The sequence below is a fragment of the Neomonachus schauinslandi genome, chromosome 2 (genome assembly GCF_002201575.2).
Source record: "Neomonachus schauinslandi chromosome 2, ASM220157v2, whole genome shotgun sequence".
Lineage (NCBI taxonomy): Eukaryota > Metazoa > Chordata > Mammalia > Carnivora > Phocidae > Neomonachus > Neomonachus schauinslandi.
In genome coordinates, this window is record NC_058404.1 from 20769721 (window position 1) to 20784220 (window position 14500).

The 14500-nt window shown below is 42.1% G+C and overlaps 1 protein-coding gene across 4 annotated transcripts in view; it reads left to right on the forward strand.

Annotated features, from left to right (window-relative positions):
- Positions 1-14500, forward strand: part of MTUS1 (microtubule associated scaffold protein 1) — a 122198-nt gene that overhangs the window by 12489 nt on the left and 95209 nt on the right. For all 4 annotated transcript variants that reach the window (XM_021694109.1, XM_021694110.1, XM_021694111.1 and 1 more), the window contains exon 3: positions 6032-6227. In XM_021694109.1, coding sequence (XP_021549784.1) covers positions 6032-6227 — 196 coding nt within the window. The remainder of the gene's footprint in view (positions 1-6031; positions 6228-14500) is intronic.

Genomic DNA, 14500 nt, shown 5'->3' on the forward strand with positions numbered 1-14500 from the left:
TCCATTTCTTGTAGGTTGTCCGATTTATTGGCATATAATTTTTCACAATTTATTGGCATATAGTCTCTTGTGTTTCTGTAGTGTTGGTTGTTATTTCTCCTCTTTCATTAGTGATTTTATTTGATGCCACTCTTTTTTGGGGACTCTGTCTAGAGGTTTATCAGTTTGGTTGATCTTTTTAAAGAAATAGCTCTTGGTTTCATTGATCTGTTCTATTGGATATTTTAGTTTCTATATCATTTATTTATGCCCTAATCTTTATTTCCTTCCTTCTGCTGGTTTGGGGTTTTGTTTGTTGTTCTTTTTCCAGCTCCTTCAGGTTTAGGGTTGTTTGAGATTTTTCTTGCTTCTTGAGCTAGGCCTGTATTGCTGTAAACTTCCCGATTAGAACAGCTTTTGCTGCATCTCAAAGATTTTGGACCATTGTGTTTTTATTTTCACTTGTTTCCATGTAATTTATTTCTTCTTTGATTTCTTGGTTGACCCGTTCATTGTTGAGTAGCATGTTATTTAACCTCCATGTATTTGTGCTCTTTCTAGTTTTTTTTCTTAAGGCTGATTTCTAGTTTCATAGTGTTGTGGTCACATAAGATGGATGGTATGACTTTGATCTTTTTGAATTTGTTGAGACTTGTTTTGTGGCCTAATATGTGTTGTATTCTGGAGAATGTTCCATGTGCACTTGAAAAGAATGTATTCTGTTTTAGAGTGTAATGTTCTGAATATATCTGTTTAATCCATCTGTTCCATTGTGTCATTCAAAGCCATTGTTTCTTATGGATTTTCTGTTTGGATGATCTGTCCATCCATGTAAGTGGGGTGTTAAAGTCCCCTGCTATTACTGTATTGGTATCAATTAGTTTCTTTGTTATTAAGTGTTTTATGTATTTGGGTGCTCCCTTGTTGGGTGCATAAATATTTATAATTATTTCTTCTTGTTGGATTGTCCTCTTTATTTTTATATACTGTCCTTTTTTGTCTCTTTTACAGTCTTTGTTTTAAAGTCTCTTTTTTTTTCCAATGAAAGGATTGCTACTCTGGCTTTTTCTTTTGACTTCCATTTGCATAATAAATGTTTCTCCATCCCCTCACTTTCAGTCTGCATGTGTCTTTAGATCTGAAATGAATCTCTTATAGGTAGCATATAGATAGGTCTTGTTTTTTAATCCACTCTGTCATTCTGTGGCTTTTGATTGGAGAGTTTGGTCCAGTTACATTCAAAGTAATTATTGACAGATTATTGCCATTTCGTTACTTGTTTTGTGGTTGTTCTTATAGTGTTTTTCTGACCTTCCACTTCTCTATTTCATGGTTTGCTGGCTTTCTTTAGTGATATACTTGGATTCTTTGTATATCTGTTACTGGTTTGTTTTGATTTGTGGTTAACATTAGGTTTGTGTAACATCTGCATATAGAGGTCTATATGAAGTTGATGATTGCTTAAGTTTGAACCCACTCTTTACTTCTCCCACTGTGTGTTAGGTATATGATGTCATATTTTTACATCCTTTTATTTTGTGAATCCCTTGACTGGTTTTTATTTATTTATTTATTTTTATTTATTTTTATTTTTTATTTTTTAAGATTTTATTTATTTGCGAGAGAGACAATGAGAGACAGAGAGCATGAGAGGGAGGAAGGTCAGAGGGAGAAGCAGACCCCCTGCTGAGCAGGGAGCCCGATGCGGGACTCGATCCCGGGACTCCAGGATCATGACCTGAGCCGAAGGCAGTCGCTTAACCAACTGAGCCACCCAGGCGCCCCCCTTGACTGGTTTTTAAAGAAATACTTATATTATTACTTATTTTATATTTCCTACTTTTCATACTCTCACTTATGATCTTTCTTTTCCATTCAGAGTCTGCTTCAGTAATTCTTGTAGGACTGGTTTAGTGGTCATGAACTCCTTTACTTTTTATTTCTCTAAGAAGCTCTTTCTCTCTCCTTCTATTCTAAAAGATAGCCTTGCTAGACAGACTATTCTTAGGTGCAGATTTTTCCCTTTTAGCACTTTGCAGGCTGGAAGGGAATGGCATGATATATTCAAAGTTTTTGCTAAAAAATCTGCTGATAGCCTTGTGGGGCTTCCCTGGTATGTAACTGTCTTTTTCTCTTGTTGCTTTTAACATTCTTTATCACTGGGGTGCCTGGGTGGCGCAGTTGATTAAGCATCTACCTTTGGCTGGGGTCATGATCTCAGGGTCCAGGGATTGAGCCCCACATCGAGCTCCCTGCTCAGCGGGGGGTCTCCTTCTCCCTCTCTCTCTACTCCTCCCCCTTGCTCGGTGCTTGAACTCTCTCTCTCTCTCTCTCTCGCTCACTCTCAAATAAGTAAATCTTTAACAAAAAAATCATTCTTTATCACTACTTTTTGCCACTTTAATTACTGTGTGTCTTTGGTTTGGACCTCCTTGTGTCGATGTTTTTTGTGGGGATCTCTGTGCCTTCTAGATCTGGATATGTTTCCCCCCCCCAGATTAGGGAAGTTTTCACCTATTATTTCTTCAAATAAATTTCCTCCCTTCTTTTCTTCTGGGATCCCTATATTGTGAACGTTATTACACTTGATGGAGTCCCTGAGTTCCCTAAGTCTCTTCTCACTTTACATAATTGTTTTTCCTCTCACTTACTCAGCTTGATTATTTTCCATAAACTCTGTCTTCCAGGTCATTAATTCATTCCTCTGCTTCCTCTATCCTGCTATTTATTCCACAAGTGTATTTTTAATTGCAATTATTGTATTCTTCATCTCTGACACGTTCTTTTTTTCTCTGTGTTAAGGGCCTCACAAATGTCCTCCACTCTTGTCTCAAGTCCAGGGAATATCTTCGTGATCATTACTTTAAATTCTCTATCAGGCTTATTACTTATCTCGGTTTCGTTTAGGTCTCCTGTGATTTTGCCCTGTTCGTTCATTTGGGACATATCCCTCTTCATTTTGCTAGCTCTCTGGGTCTGTTTCTGTGTGTTGGGAAAGTCAGCTACGTCTGTTGCTCTTGAAAGCAGTTGGTAAGGCCCACACTTCAAATAACAAGGTCATGTTGGTCCCCTTCACAGGCATCTCCCAGTTGCCTCCAAGACCAAGCCTGCCTGGGTTGCTTCATAAAGTGCGTGCAGGTGGGGGCAGGGTGCTGCAAACTGTTCCCTTGGGTGCCCTTCTGCTGGGATCGTGTAGCCTTTGGGGAGACTGGGAGGCCAGCCAGGGTAGCTCTGGGAAGTATGGAAAAGTGAGGTTTGGTGCCATAAGCTGTAGGCACCATTCCTTCTCCACAGAGGACACTCAGCCGCTGCGGAGAGTGGGGCTGGCCATGGCCGCTCCATGAAGTGCATCTGCATAGGGGTGCAGTTTTAACAAGGTGCATGCTGTCTTCTGAGGGAGGTAGGAGATGCGGTCTCAGCAAGGTTGGGTGGGCTTCTGAAGGAAGGAAACCACAGCACCAGGACTGAGGTAGCCTAGCTGGAGGGGGCAGGGCATGGTATAAACAAGTTTGGTAGTGATTGCTGGCTGTTTCCTGAAGTTGGCTTTGTGATTATGCTGGGGGTGGGGGAGGGAAATGGTGCCCGCCAACTCCTTTGTTTCTGGAGAAGTCTCTCCGGGAACTCTGAGATTAGTAACTAACTTTCCCTCTTGTCTACCCCAGGCATTTGTCAAAATGCTGCTTCTAAGCTGTATCTCCTCAGGCTGTTTGTTCTGCAGACTCTTTAAGGGTGAGGACTCAGCTTCCTATAGCCTGCCCTCCAGTCTCTCCTAGACTGCCTGCTGATTTTTAGCATTCCAGGCTTTAAGTCCTGCTGGTTATAAGAACTCACAAAATCAGCCCTTCTGATTTTCAAAGCCAAATGCTATGGAGATTAGTATGCAGGCTCCTTGTGTGATAGTCTGTTTCTTGCTGTTCTCCTGTGTTTATAGCTCCCTCCCTCTGGTATCCAGAAGTTCTGTGTTTAGCTCTCCACCATGTCTCTGACCTTCCTACTCTCTTTAATGTGACCTCTTCCTCACATTTAGTTGTGGAGTTTGTTGTGCTAGTCTTCAGGTACTTTTCTGGGTTATTTGCACTGATGTGAGGGTTATCTAGTATATGTAGGATGACGTGAGCTTAGGGTCCTATTCTACCATCTTCCCTGGAAGTCTTGCCCTATTAAATTTTTAATTCACCTGGTAGATGAATGCAACTGTCGGTAGCATGGGGCTTTACATATCTGTGTTGGAAATTATCTACTTATGACTTATTAAAGAAGGGTACCAGTGGGGAATATGCAGCATAGATGTTAGGAGTGTGGACTTAGAGTTACCTGTGCTTTCAGATGAGCTCCATCATTCACTGGGAGAATGACATCGGGCAAATAACCCAGTCTCTGTGAGACTCCATTTTTCTTTATGTAAAGGCAGAATACAAATACTAGCTTACAGTGTTGGAATTTTTCCTTGAATAAAGCTCAGGGTCTCGTTTCCTGTATGTAGAATGGGAATACTTATTGGCTGCCTACTGTGTACTGTATATGATGGTGATCGTAGGGATACAGAAAGGAAAGATACCACCTCTGGTCAAACCTCATACCTGGTGTGGTGGGTAATATCAGAAGATAAACCAAAAGGGGATGTTAAATATTAAGTTGGGAGTATGTGTAAGCTACTGTGCTGCAGAAGGCAGGATGGCGTGGTGGCAGTGGGGAGAGTTGTCAAGGACAGCTTCTAGGAGAGCTATCACGTTAGCCACTAGCTGGAACTCCAAGGACAAGCGTGAATGGGAAGGGTATTCTGGGAAGAGGAAATAACCTCTACAGAGATGAAGAAACATGAGAAGATACTCTCACTTAGGGGACTCCAGGGTAGTGAGTATGATAGGAGCCAGGGGTGCAGAACTGTGAACATTAAGGAATAAGCTGAAGGAGATAGCAGGGGTTGCTAGATCCAAAAGGGCTGGGTGTGCCTTGTTAGGAGTTGACTTTATCTGGAAGACGGAGGGAAGCTGCCTAACCCAGTTTGGCCTTTAAGGAGATTACCTAAGCAATGGAATGGAACGTGAATTGGAGTGGAAGCTGGTGAGCCCAGAAATCCTGAGGATGTGGTTTCAGTAATCCAGGGAAGAAATGATGCAAGCTTGTGCTAAGGTCGATGCAAAAGGGAAAGAAGACTGTCAGGAGTTTAGGAAGTAAAAAAAGGAAGCACCTAGAAATAGCTTTCATTGTTTATGTTGGGTGCCTGGGTATGTTGTGGTAAATATGGGAAGAGATAAGCTTTGAGATGGGTGGGTAAAACTAGTTTAAAGTTAGATACTACTTCATATTCTTCTGTAAAATGGGGTATGATAAAAGTAATAACTTCTAGGGTTATGAAGATCAAATGAGTGGAAACATGTATTTTGAACTTAAAGTATTATTCCGTAAGGGCCATATGTTGATCCGTAAAAACAATAATATGATTAATCTTGGCATTGCTAGGCAGAGGTGCCTGAAGAATGCTAAGTGGACAGGTAAAGAAAGAAGCTGAATACATGGGAAACGCAGGAGAGTGCTGGCTAGGACACGTCGACTGCAGATACAACAGGGTGTAGGTGGCGGTTGAAACAGTGGACAAGATCACCTGGGGAGAGCATATCGCAAGGAAAGACCAGAGTCAAGTTTAGGATCCTTGGGACAACTAGAATTGAGACAGGATCCAGAGGAGGAATAACCAGACAGAAGGAAAACCAGGAATGTGCTCTGTTGGAGAAATCAAAGAAAGTTGGCATCATCAGCATCAGATGCCGTAGGACATGGGCTACAGAGAACAGATTAAAAGCCGTAGCTTGACTTCAGCTTGTGGCACTGGTCATCTTGGGAATAGTTCCACTGGTGGGCACAAGAGACGGATCATGATGGATTGAAGACTGAACTATGAAGACATTTAATTCCTTCATACTAAAAATGAAAATTAAATATCCATCTGGCATATCTGCTTAGACAGAAATTGTTGCATTGACATAGTGCCACAAGGAAGTGGTATGAGGAAGGTATGATCTGGATTAAAATCTTAACTATTTTTTCACAGGGTTCTGCTTCAAAAACTGCAGACACATCAGGCAGGAATATATCCAAGCCTGACTCCTCCAATTTGAGGAAAACACCTGGTTCAAAAGCCAAAGCGGGGCCTTCTGTTTCCTGTTTGAGGAGGAAGAGTGACAGTAGAAATCTCGATTCTGATCGGGCCTTATCTCCGCAGAGGATCAGGCGTGTGTCCAGTTCTGGTAAGAATAGAAGAAATCACTTGTGCCTTATAGCAGTTTGTGAATTATTTGAATGTAAAATTAAGCATGTCAGAAAGCAGAAAGACAGGTTTTGATTATAAAACTAACACATTTTGTCACTACAACATTTAGGTTCTTGTGGATCAGCATGTTACGTAGGGAAGGGAGAAAAAGTCATAGACACAGCTCTGATCTTTGAGCAACGTAAAGCCTAGTTAGAGAAATAGGTGCATAAAACAACTAAGTTATTAAGAAAAATCATAAACAGTTGGGTGCCTGTTATATACAAATTTCACAATTAGAAATTTTTTTAATAATAGTTAAGCGTTACATACGAGACTCACGGTGGGCCCTCACTGTGTGAAAAGAGATTAGTTTTTCCTTGAGTTTTACTGAAAGGTGTGTGGTAAGTTTTCAGGGATATAAGAGTGACTAAGAAGTTAAACTTTGCTAAGATGAACTTTTATTTACGTTGGTGTATATTTTAGAAGTAGTAGTTTCGAAGGCCTGTCAGGTTTATGAAATTTGAGCGCTTTAAGAGTAGCTATTAAGTGCCTTACTAAAAATTTGGCAGATGGACAGACTTCTCTGGGTTACAGATCAGAACAGGAAATGGAAAAGTCAGCCTGTTTCGCAGAGACTAAGAAAAAACACTGCTAGCCATTCCAGTTGACTGAGAACACTCTGTAGGGAACACCCTTTATTTTAACAGGTACAACCTTGTGTGAATTAAAGGCATGCCCGATAGATTTAGAAGTAAGTTCTATAAAAATAGTGACTACTCTTGAATGGTCTGGGGGCGGGGGGGGGATACCCGTAGAGTGATGTGTCAACACATGTGAGAACGTTTAGCAGAAACTAACAAAACCAGGCAGATCCCAGAGGATCTCATTACTTCTCTACACCTTGATAGTTTCGGGTTTTATTTTCTAATTCTATTTTGAGGCCTCCTGCGTGAGAAGCCTATAATGAGCAGAAGTGTTTGAAGGGTGATTTGTTTGGATTCAGGCCTGGCATTAAGATCCTGAGGCTCGGAGGAGCAAAACCAGGACGAGGCATGGGTGGGAGGAAGAGGGATGTAGCACATTCCACTCCCATCCCTGGAGGTGCTGAGTGGGAAGAAAGAATTCACTTGAAGTCTTCTTCATTGGGGAGAAGACTGGAAGAGGAACAATGATCCTGATTTTAGAAATTGCCACAGTTAGTGAGTTGAGGCGTAAGTGAGATCAAAGCTTTGGTTCTTAGTGTTGATGGCAGTTGGTAAGGGGAACGGTGGTTGCCAGATGATGGGGAGCTCCCTTCCTGTTTGGATGTTAGGAGCGCCTGTGGCTTGGTGGAGCTGAGGAGCTGTGGCCACTGGCACGGTGGCCTCTAGGTTAGAGGCTCTGTATTCTAGTAATGCTCTGGCACCAGTGAGCTACGCAAGCGAGGTGTTTCCCTACCCTGGGCCTCAGCCTTGCGTTGTGAAATGTGAGGGTTTGAGAATGTCAGGACCTGTCAACTTTTACACTCCTTATCTTTCTACGGGCAGTCTGGGGGCTCGCCTAACTTCCTGGGCAGTGGCTACTACTAGTAAGATTCTCTGGACCACAGGATGCTCAAAACCCAGAAAACCAGAAGTGCGCATACTCTCCGGAGATTAGGCCAGTACCCAGGACCTGCAGTAGTCCCCGGCTCTCCGGGGTTCTGCTTTCAACGATTTCAGTTAGCCGTAGTCAGTCATGGTGCAGAGGCAGGTGATCCTCCTTCTGATGTTTTGTTACAAAATCAGTAGTAGCCTAACACTAAATCATAATGCCTAGATCATTCACCTCAATCCATCTCCTCGTGCATTTTGTCACCTCACATTATCACAGGAAGAAGGGTGAAGATATTTTGAGACAGACCATGTTCACATAACTTTTATTATAGTATATTGCTGTAATTGTTTTATTGTTAGTTGTTGATCTCTTTCTGTGCCTCATTTATAAATTAAACTTGTTCATAGGTAATGTATGTGTAGGAAAAAAGCAGTACACACATAGGGCTTGGTCCTGTCGGTGGTTTCAGGCATCCACTGGAGGTCTTGAAACGTGTCCCCTGTGGTTGGGAGGATGGGGGGCGGGGGTGCAACTTTATTTTCAAAAATGGAAATTGTTTTATGTAGTTGATCAGTTCCACTAAAGAGTTAAGCATTTTTAAAGTCCCCTTTCCATATACTACAGAATATCCTGCCTTAAGAGAAAAGTAGGCCTGTTTTAATGAAAAGCCAAGCACATTTATTTAGCTTTTATTAACCTGTATAAAGAAACTTGATAACTAAGTTATGTATTCAGAGTTTTCCGTCTGAGTTATAAAAACTAAGTTTTCTTTTACCTGGTGGTTTTCTGTATAGAAATGGGAAAAAAAATTAATGTAACCAGAAACTTCATGGTTCACATTTGAGTTTTTATTTGAACTGTTGGAAGACTAACTTGATTATGCTGTATTTAAAAAAAACAAAAACAAAAAACGGCAACTAGCTTGTTTGGATGCTCACAATAAATTGAGAGGTGTTTGTTGTGGGGGACAGGAAATTTAATCACCACAGAGTTAAAAGTAGAGCATAAGATCAAGGAGCAAAAACAATGTGCCTTTAGATCACTGAGAGTGTGTTACCATAGTACAGTACAATGAGGTGTTTGTGCGTTAGAAAATTGAAACCAAATGGACATCCTCTGTACTCTGTATACAAAGTTACTCTCCTGAAAGGTAAGCAGCAGGAATGTTCCAGCCGACTGGGGTTTTCAATAAATCCTTTCAGAGAACTAAGTAAAAACCCAGATCTGGACTTGAAATAGCCATTTTCTTGAAGCTTTAACCTGAGTATGAGAAAGAATTGTGATTAAACCCATTTTACTTGTCAAAATCTGGAAATGGTAATGTACAGCGTGATGACCATAGCCCATGCTACTGTATGATCTGTATGAAAGTTAAGAGAGCAAATCCTCACAATCCTCATCACAAGGAAAAAAAAAATTTTTTTGCTCTTTATTGTGTCTGTATGAGATGGATGCTAATTAAACTTACTGAGGTCACCACTGCACGGTATATGCAAGTCAAGCCATTATGCTGTACTCCTTAAACTTACCCAGTGGTGTGTGCCAACTAGATCTCAATAAAACTGGAAAAATAATTTAAAAAAAACAGGAAATTTGTATGAAATCAGATTATGACTGATGACAACAAGGCAGATTCAAAGTATCTTTGTTTAGAGTATATGTGTGTTTTAACCGCTCCAATTAAATAAGATGAGATTGTGAGAAGTAGGATAATAGTAATTATAATGCCAATGATAGCAGCTAAACTTACAAAATACTTACCAAGTTTTAGGCTCTGTCTTAATCATTTCATTGAGTGCACTTAATCCTCACAGTAGTTTTGTGAGGCTTATCCTCATTTTACAGAGGAAAACATCACACAGAAATTAAATAATTTGTCAAGGTTACGCAGCTAGCAAGTGGCAGAGGTAGGATTCAAACCAGGTGATAGGGCTCTGGAGCCCATTCTCTTAGCCTTCACATTATCAGTCTAAAGAACTACTCTTGGGGCGCCTGGGTGGCTCAGTTGGTTAAGCGACTGCCTTCGGCTCAGGTCATGATCCTGGAGTCCCTGGATTGAGTCCCGCATCGGGCTCCCTGCTCGGCAGGGAGTCTGCTTCCCCCTCTGACCCTCCTCCCTCTCATGCTCTCTGTCTCTCATTCTCTCTGTCTCAAATAAATGAATAAATAAATAAATCTTAAAAAAAAAAATAAAATAAAATAAAGAACTACTCTTGGGGCACCTAGGTGGCTCAGTCGGTTAAGTGTCTGCCTTCGGCTCAGGTCATGATTTTGGGGTCCTGGGATCGAGCCCTGCGTCAGGCTCCCTGCTGAGCATGGAGTCTGCTTCTCCCTCTCTCTCTGCTCCTCCCCTCTGCCTGTGTGTGCGCTCTCTCTCAAATATTAGAGCATGACAAATAAATAAAATCTCTCTCAAATAAATAAAATCTTAAAAAAAAAAAACTTTTAGTATGACTATGAGTTTTGAAAAATTAAAATCCTCACGCTCAACTGAATGGTTTAGAAATTGGCATTTCTCTTCTCAGGCCCTTGGCTTACAGCTCTCTGTCAGTTTACCATAATTTAAAAGATGCTACATGGTTATTGCAAATTAATGCTGCTGAGTAAGTCACTGAATAGTTAAATACTTCATGAGTCGTTCAGTCATCTTCAGACCTATCAGCCACCCTCTTCTGAAGGCAATACCAGTTCTTATCAGGTTTTAGATTATGAATGTGTGTTTTCCTTCTTACAGAGCTGTAATTGCGCTTCCAGTGACCAGCCTGAGCAAGGTAGGATTACAGAAGTAGGAGAGAATACACTCCCCGCCCTGTGGATCATGTAACCTACCTGGGGAGGGCAAGAGCTTGTTTATGACGCAACCACAGAGCAGCACAAAAAGGGTGTATAAAGGGTGTGGAAAGGCCCCTAAATGCTTTAGGACTCTGGGGAAAAAGAAGAATGTTCAGGGATTGGTCTGATTATACCAGAGCCTGAAGAAAGACCTCATGAAAGAAATAGTCTTTAGTTTTTCTGGAGAAAGAAAAATAACATTTCGAGAGGATAAACCTTTGCTTTAATTCAGTTTATTGTGGGTTAATAAAATAAATGCCTCTCAAACCAGGAGTACATCCCAAACTTGTAATGACTTGCCTAGCATTATAGGTTTCTGAGCTTTCTTGCTAAGTTGTTTTTTCCATAAGTTGTTTTTTGTAAGCTAATTTTGTCTATTTCATGTTAAAGGGACTTTAAAATCATTTCGATTCACTTTTATATCACTTCAGTCTTTTCTAGGTGAGAGTTTGAGAGAAATAGCTAGCAGAATTATGAGAAGGATACTCGCTATACATTCTTAAAAACCAGAAATCATCCCCTAGTAACTTATTCTAAAAGCTAACTTTAACGTGTTGGTTTTGATGCTTCTATATTTGCATGTAATTAAAACACTTTTTAAAGAAGGTATCTCAAGGTTTCTTGGCATAAAAATAATAGCCGTAGTAATGTTTTTGAGCACCAGTCATGTGTCATGCTCTGTTCTAAGTTTTCTAAATCCCTAATTTCATTTACTTTCACAACTCATGAGGTATAGACAGGTATACTCCTCCTACTTCTGCAGATGAGGAATTTGAAGTTTTAAAACCTTAAGTAACTCGCACAAAGTGACACAGTTCATAATTTGTGGAGACAGGAAACGGAACAAGCAGTCTCTGTGCTCTTAGCCTCCATAAATACACCCAGGAGTCCGACACACTGACTTCCTCACCTAACAAGTGTCTGGTGAGTACCTGCCTGTGCTGGGAATGAAGACCGGCACAAGACAGATACGTTCTTGCCCTTGCAGAGCTTAAATTCTAGGCCGGCGCCTCAGAAAATTAAGTGAATGCTGAGAATGTAAGATGATAAATGCTGAGAAAGGCAGTGAAGGGAGTTCGATCTTAATATCAGGTGGTTGAGAAAGGCTTCACTGAGCAGGTGACAGATGAGCCGGTGCCTGAAGGCTCAGGAGGAGGGAGACGTTAAGATATCAGATGACAGGCCTTCCCGGGGGCAGAGCTTACAGCAAGTGCGAAAATGGAGGTGAGGCAGCACGGACCGGGAGTTGGGGGGTGTGCTTGAGGGACAGGGAGCTGCCCAGTGTGTGCGGTGGGAAGCCAGCGAGTAGGGATGAGGCCAACCAAGTGGGGTCTTACAGGCACCTAGGAGACAAGGGTCTTCTGTTTTATTCCTTCCTGACATGATCACTGCATTCTCAATCATTTTATAGGCATTCCACTCAGTTCTTCTCACTTGGCAAGTAATTCTGGAGAAGATTATTTTCTAGAATGTCCCATGCATGAGGCATCATGGGTCACTATGCACTTTTCTCTCTATGAATTCAAGAAAAGTTTTGAGAGCCTGCTATGTGCCGGGCACTCTACGTACGAGATTCGGAGAATACAAACATGATGAAATAATAGGCCCTTGTCATGATCTCACTCGCTGGAGGCTGAGCTGGAAAGGGGTGTTGAAGCACATCATTTGAATGCAAACTCTTCATTTTTAAAACTGCAGCTGACCTCTCCTGGCCTCTGTGATATTTTGCACTTACTATGCTGTCCTCTGATTATTTTTGTACATGTCTGTCTCCTGAATTGTGAGGTCCATAAGGAGAGTCCAGGTCTTGGTTATTTTTATATTTTTCGGTGCTCAGCACAGTGTACCTATTACACAACAGGTGTTTAAAAATGTTGTCTGGCCTGATTTGAATGGAGACTTCTGTGAAGTACTGTGTGTCCACAGAGAAGGGAACACCCCTGACTGGGCCTAAGGGCAGACTGGAGAATAGCTATGACATTTGAACTGGACTTGGAATGTGCCTGTAGAAGTTTGCCAGACATAGAAAGTTGCTGGCATTCCCAAGGGTGCAAGTGGAGAGTTATGAAAGGGTATGGTGCGTGTGGAAACACCGAGGGCAGGTGGGCATGCCTCGAACAGACCGAGTGTTGGGGTAAGTGATGGATGAGCCCCAGGTACGGTTGAGGTCGATCAGTTCTCTCGCAGTCAGTCAAGACACAAACTTATAAGAGTTGTACCAGTGTGTGGGAGGAGGAAGCAGAGTGAAAGTATTAAAAATGTTTTGGAGGAAGGGGGTCTGGTCAGCTTCTGTTGGTGGCGAACAGTCCCATGTCTCCTCAGTTTGCTTGTTGGGCGGCCATGAAGCGAGACAGAGAAATAGAGTAGTGAGCAGAGGTTCTCAGGAGGAGACGGATGGGTGTTGTTGGGGGCATGTTGAATTCGAAGGACCGAGAAGCCCCTCAAAGGGTGTGTGGATGTTTGAGGTTTAAGACCATCAACATGTGTAGAGAGCAAGGAAGCCTGTAGGAGAAGAGCTGATAAAGATCAAAGCTGCAGGGATGGCTGCCGGTCAGCTCCTGGATGCATCGGAATGCATCCAGGGCACAGGCGAGGAAGTCTGAGAAATAGAGGGGATGCAGCAGTGTGTCCATATGGAGATGAGAGAGGGAATTTTGAGAGTCAAGTGTCAGAGTAGTGGCTGTGCATAATGGACTGGGTAGCTTCTTCCTTTGTATTTTTTTTTTTTTAAGATTTTATTTATTTATTTGAGAGAGAGAGAATGAGAGACAGCGAGCATGAGAGGGGTGAGGGTCAAAGGGAGAAGCAGACTCCCTGCCGAGCAGGGAACCCGACGCGGGACTCGATCCCGGGACTCCAGGATTGTGACCTGAGCCGAAGGCAGTAGCTTAACCAACTGAGCCACCCAGGCGCCCCTTCCTTTGTATTTGCCAGCTCACTTTGCTGAGGTTCGGTGATGTCTTTGAAGGGAGTTGGTGCAAAATCTGTTCACTTGCGTATTTTTGTAACCTTAGAGAAGGAAATAAACTTAAGATGACCAGTTTTGAGTCTCAGTGACCGCATTGTTCAAAGTAGCTCTGCTGATGAACCTTGGCTTCTAAAGAGCCAGGATGCTCACCATGTGCCTTTTCCCCACCGTGGGTAGGAGCCCTGTGAGTGCGAGGTGAGCTCCTTCACCACCAGATAAATAAACCTGTTGACGACCTATGAAGACCCTTGTTCATCTTTGTATGGCAGCTGGGGAAAGGATGCAACTCTTCCACGTCTTGAGTTTATTATACCTTTAGTTGTGGGACACATGTTCCCAGGGCCATGACTGTGGAAGTTGATTTTGTTGTGAACACACTTGGAGAGGCAGGTACGGACAGTATCCCCATGAACACTGGGCTTCTACGCAATTCAAGTCCTTGTGAGAACGTTGCTTTGTGGGATGTTCTTGTTTCTCTGTCAGATTACCACCCTCTTAATACTTGATGTTTTTGTTGTGACTCACCTGTACCACCATGACTTGATTTTCGCATTTACTCTTGAGTTTAAGCAAATGGTGCTGGTTATGCGGAGTTGTTTCTTGTGCCCTATGAATATGACCTCGTCTTGGCTAACTCAAGAACGTGGACTCTCAAAGTCACATTTGGCAGTACATAAATGTAGAGGGTTACTGAAATACTGTGTTCTGGAAGATAATTGATTCACTTGACATTTTAGGAGTGTATACTGTGCAAGTCGTACTCAGACCCAGAGGAATTATGGGATGAGTAAGACATGGTGCTTGCCCTCAGCTATTACCAGTCAACTAGGAGAGGTGATGAGTTCATCCCTCATCACGTGTCCTTAGGATATTTTAAGGGAAAAAAAAAAAAA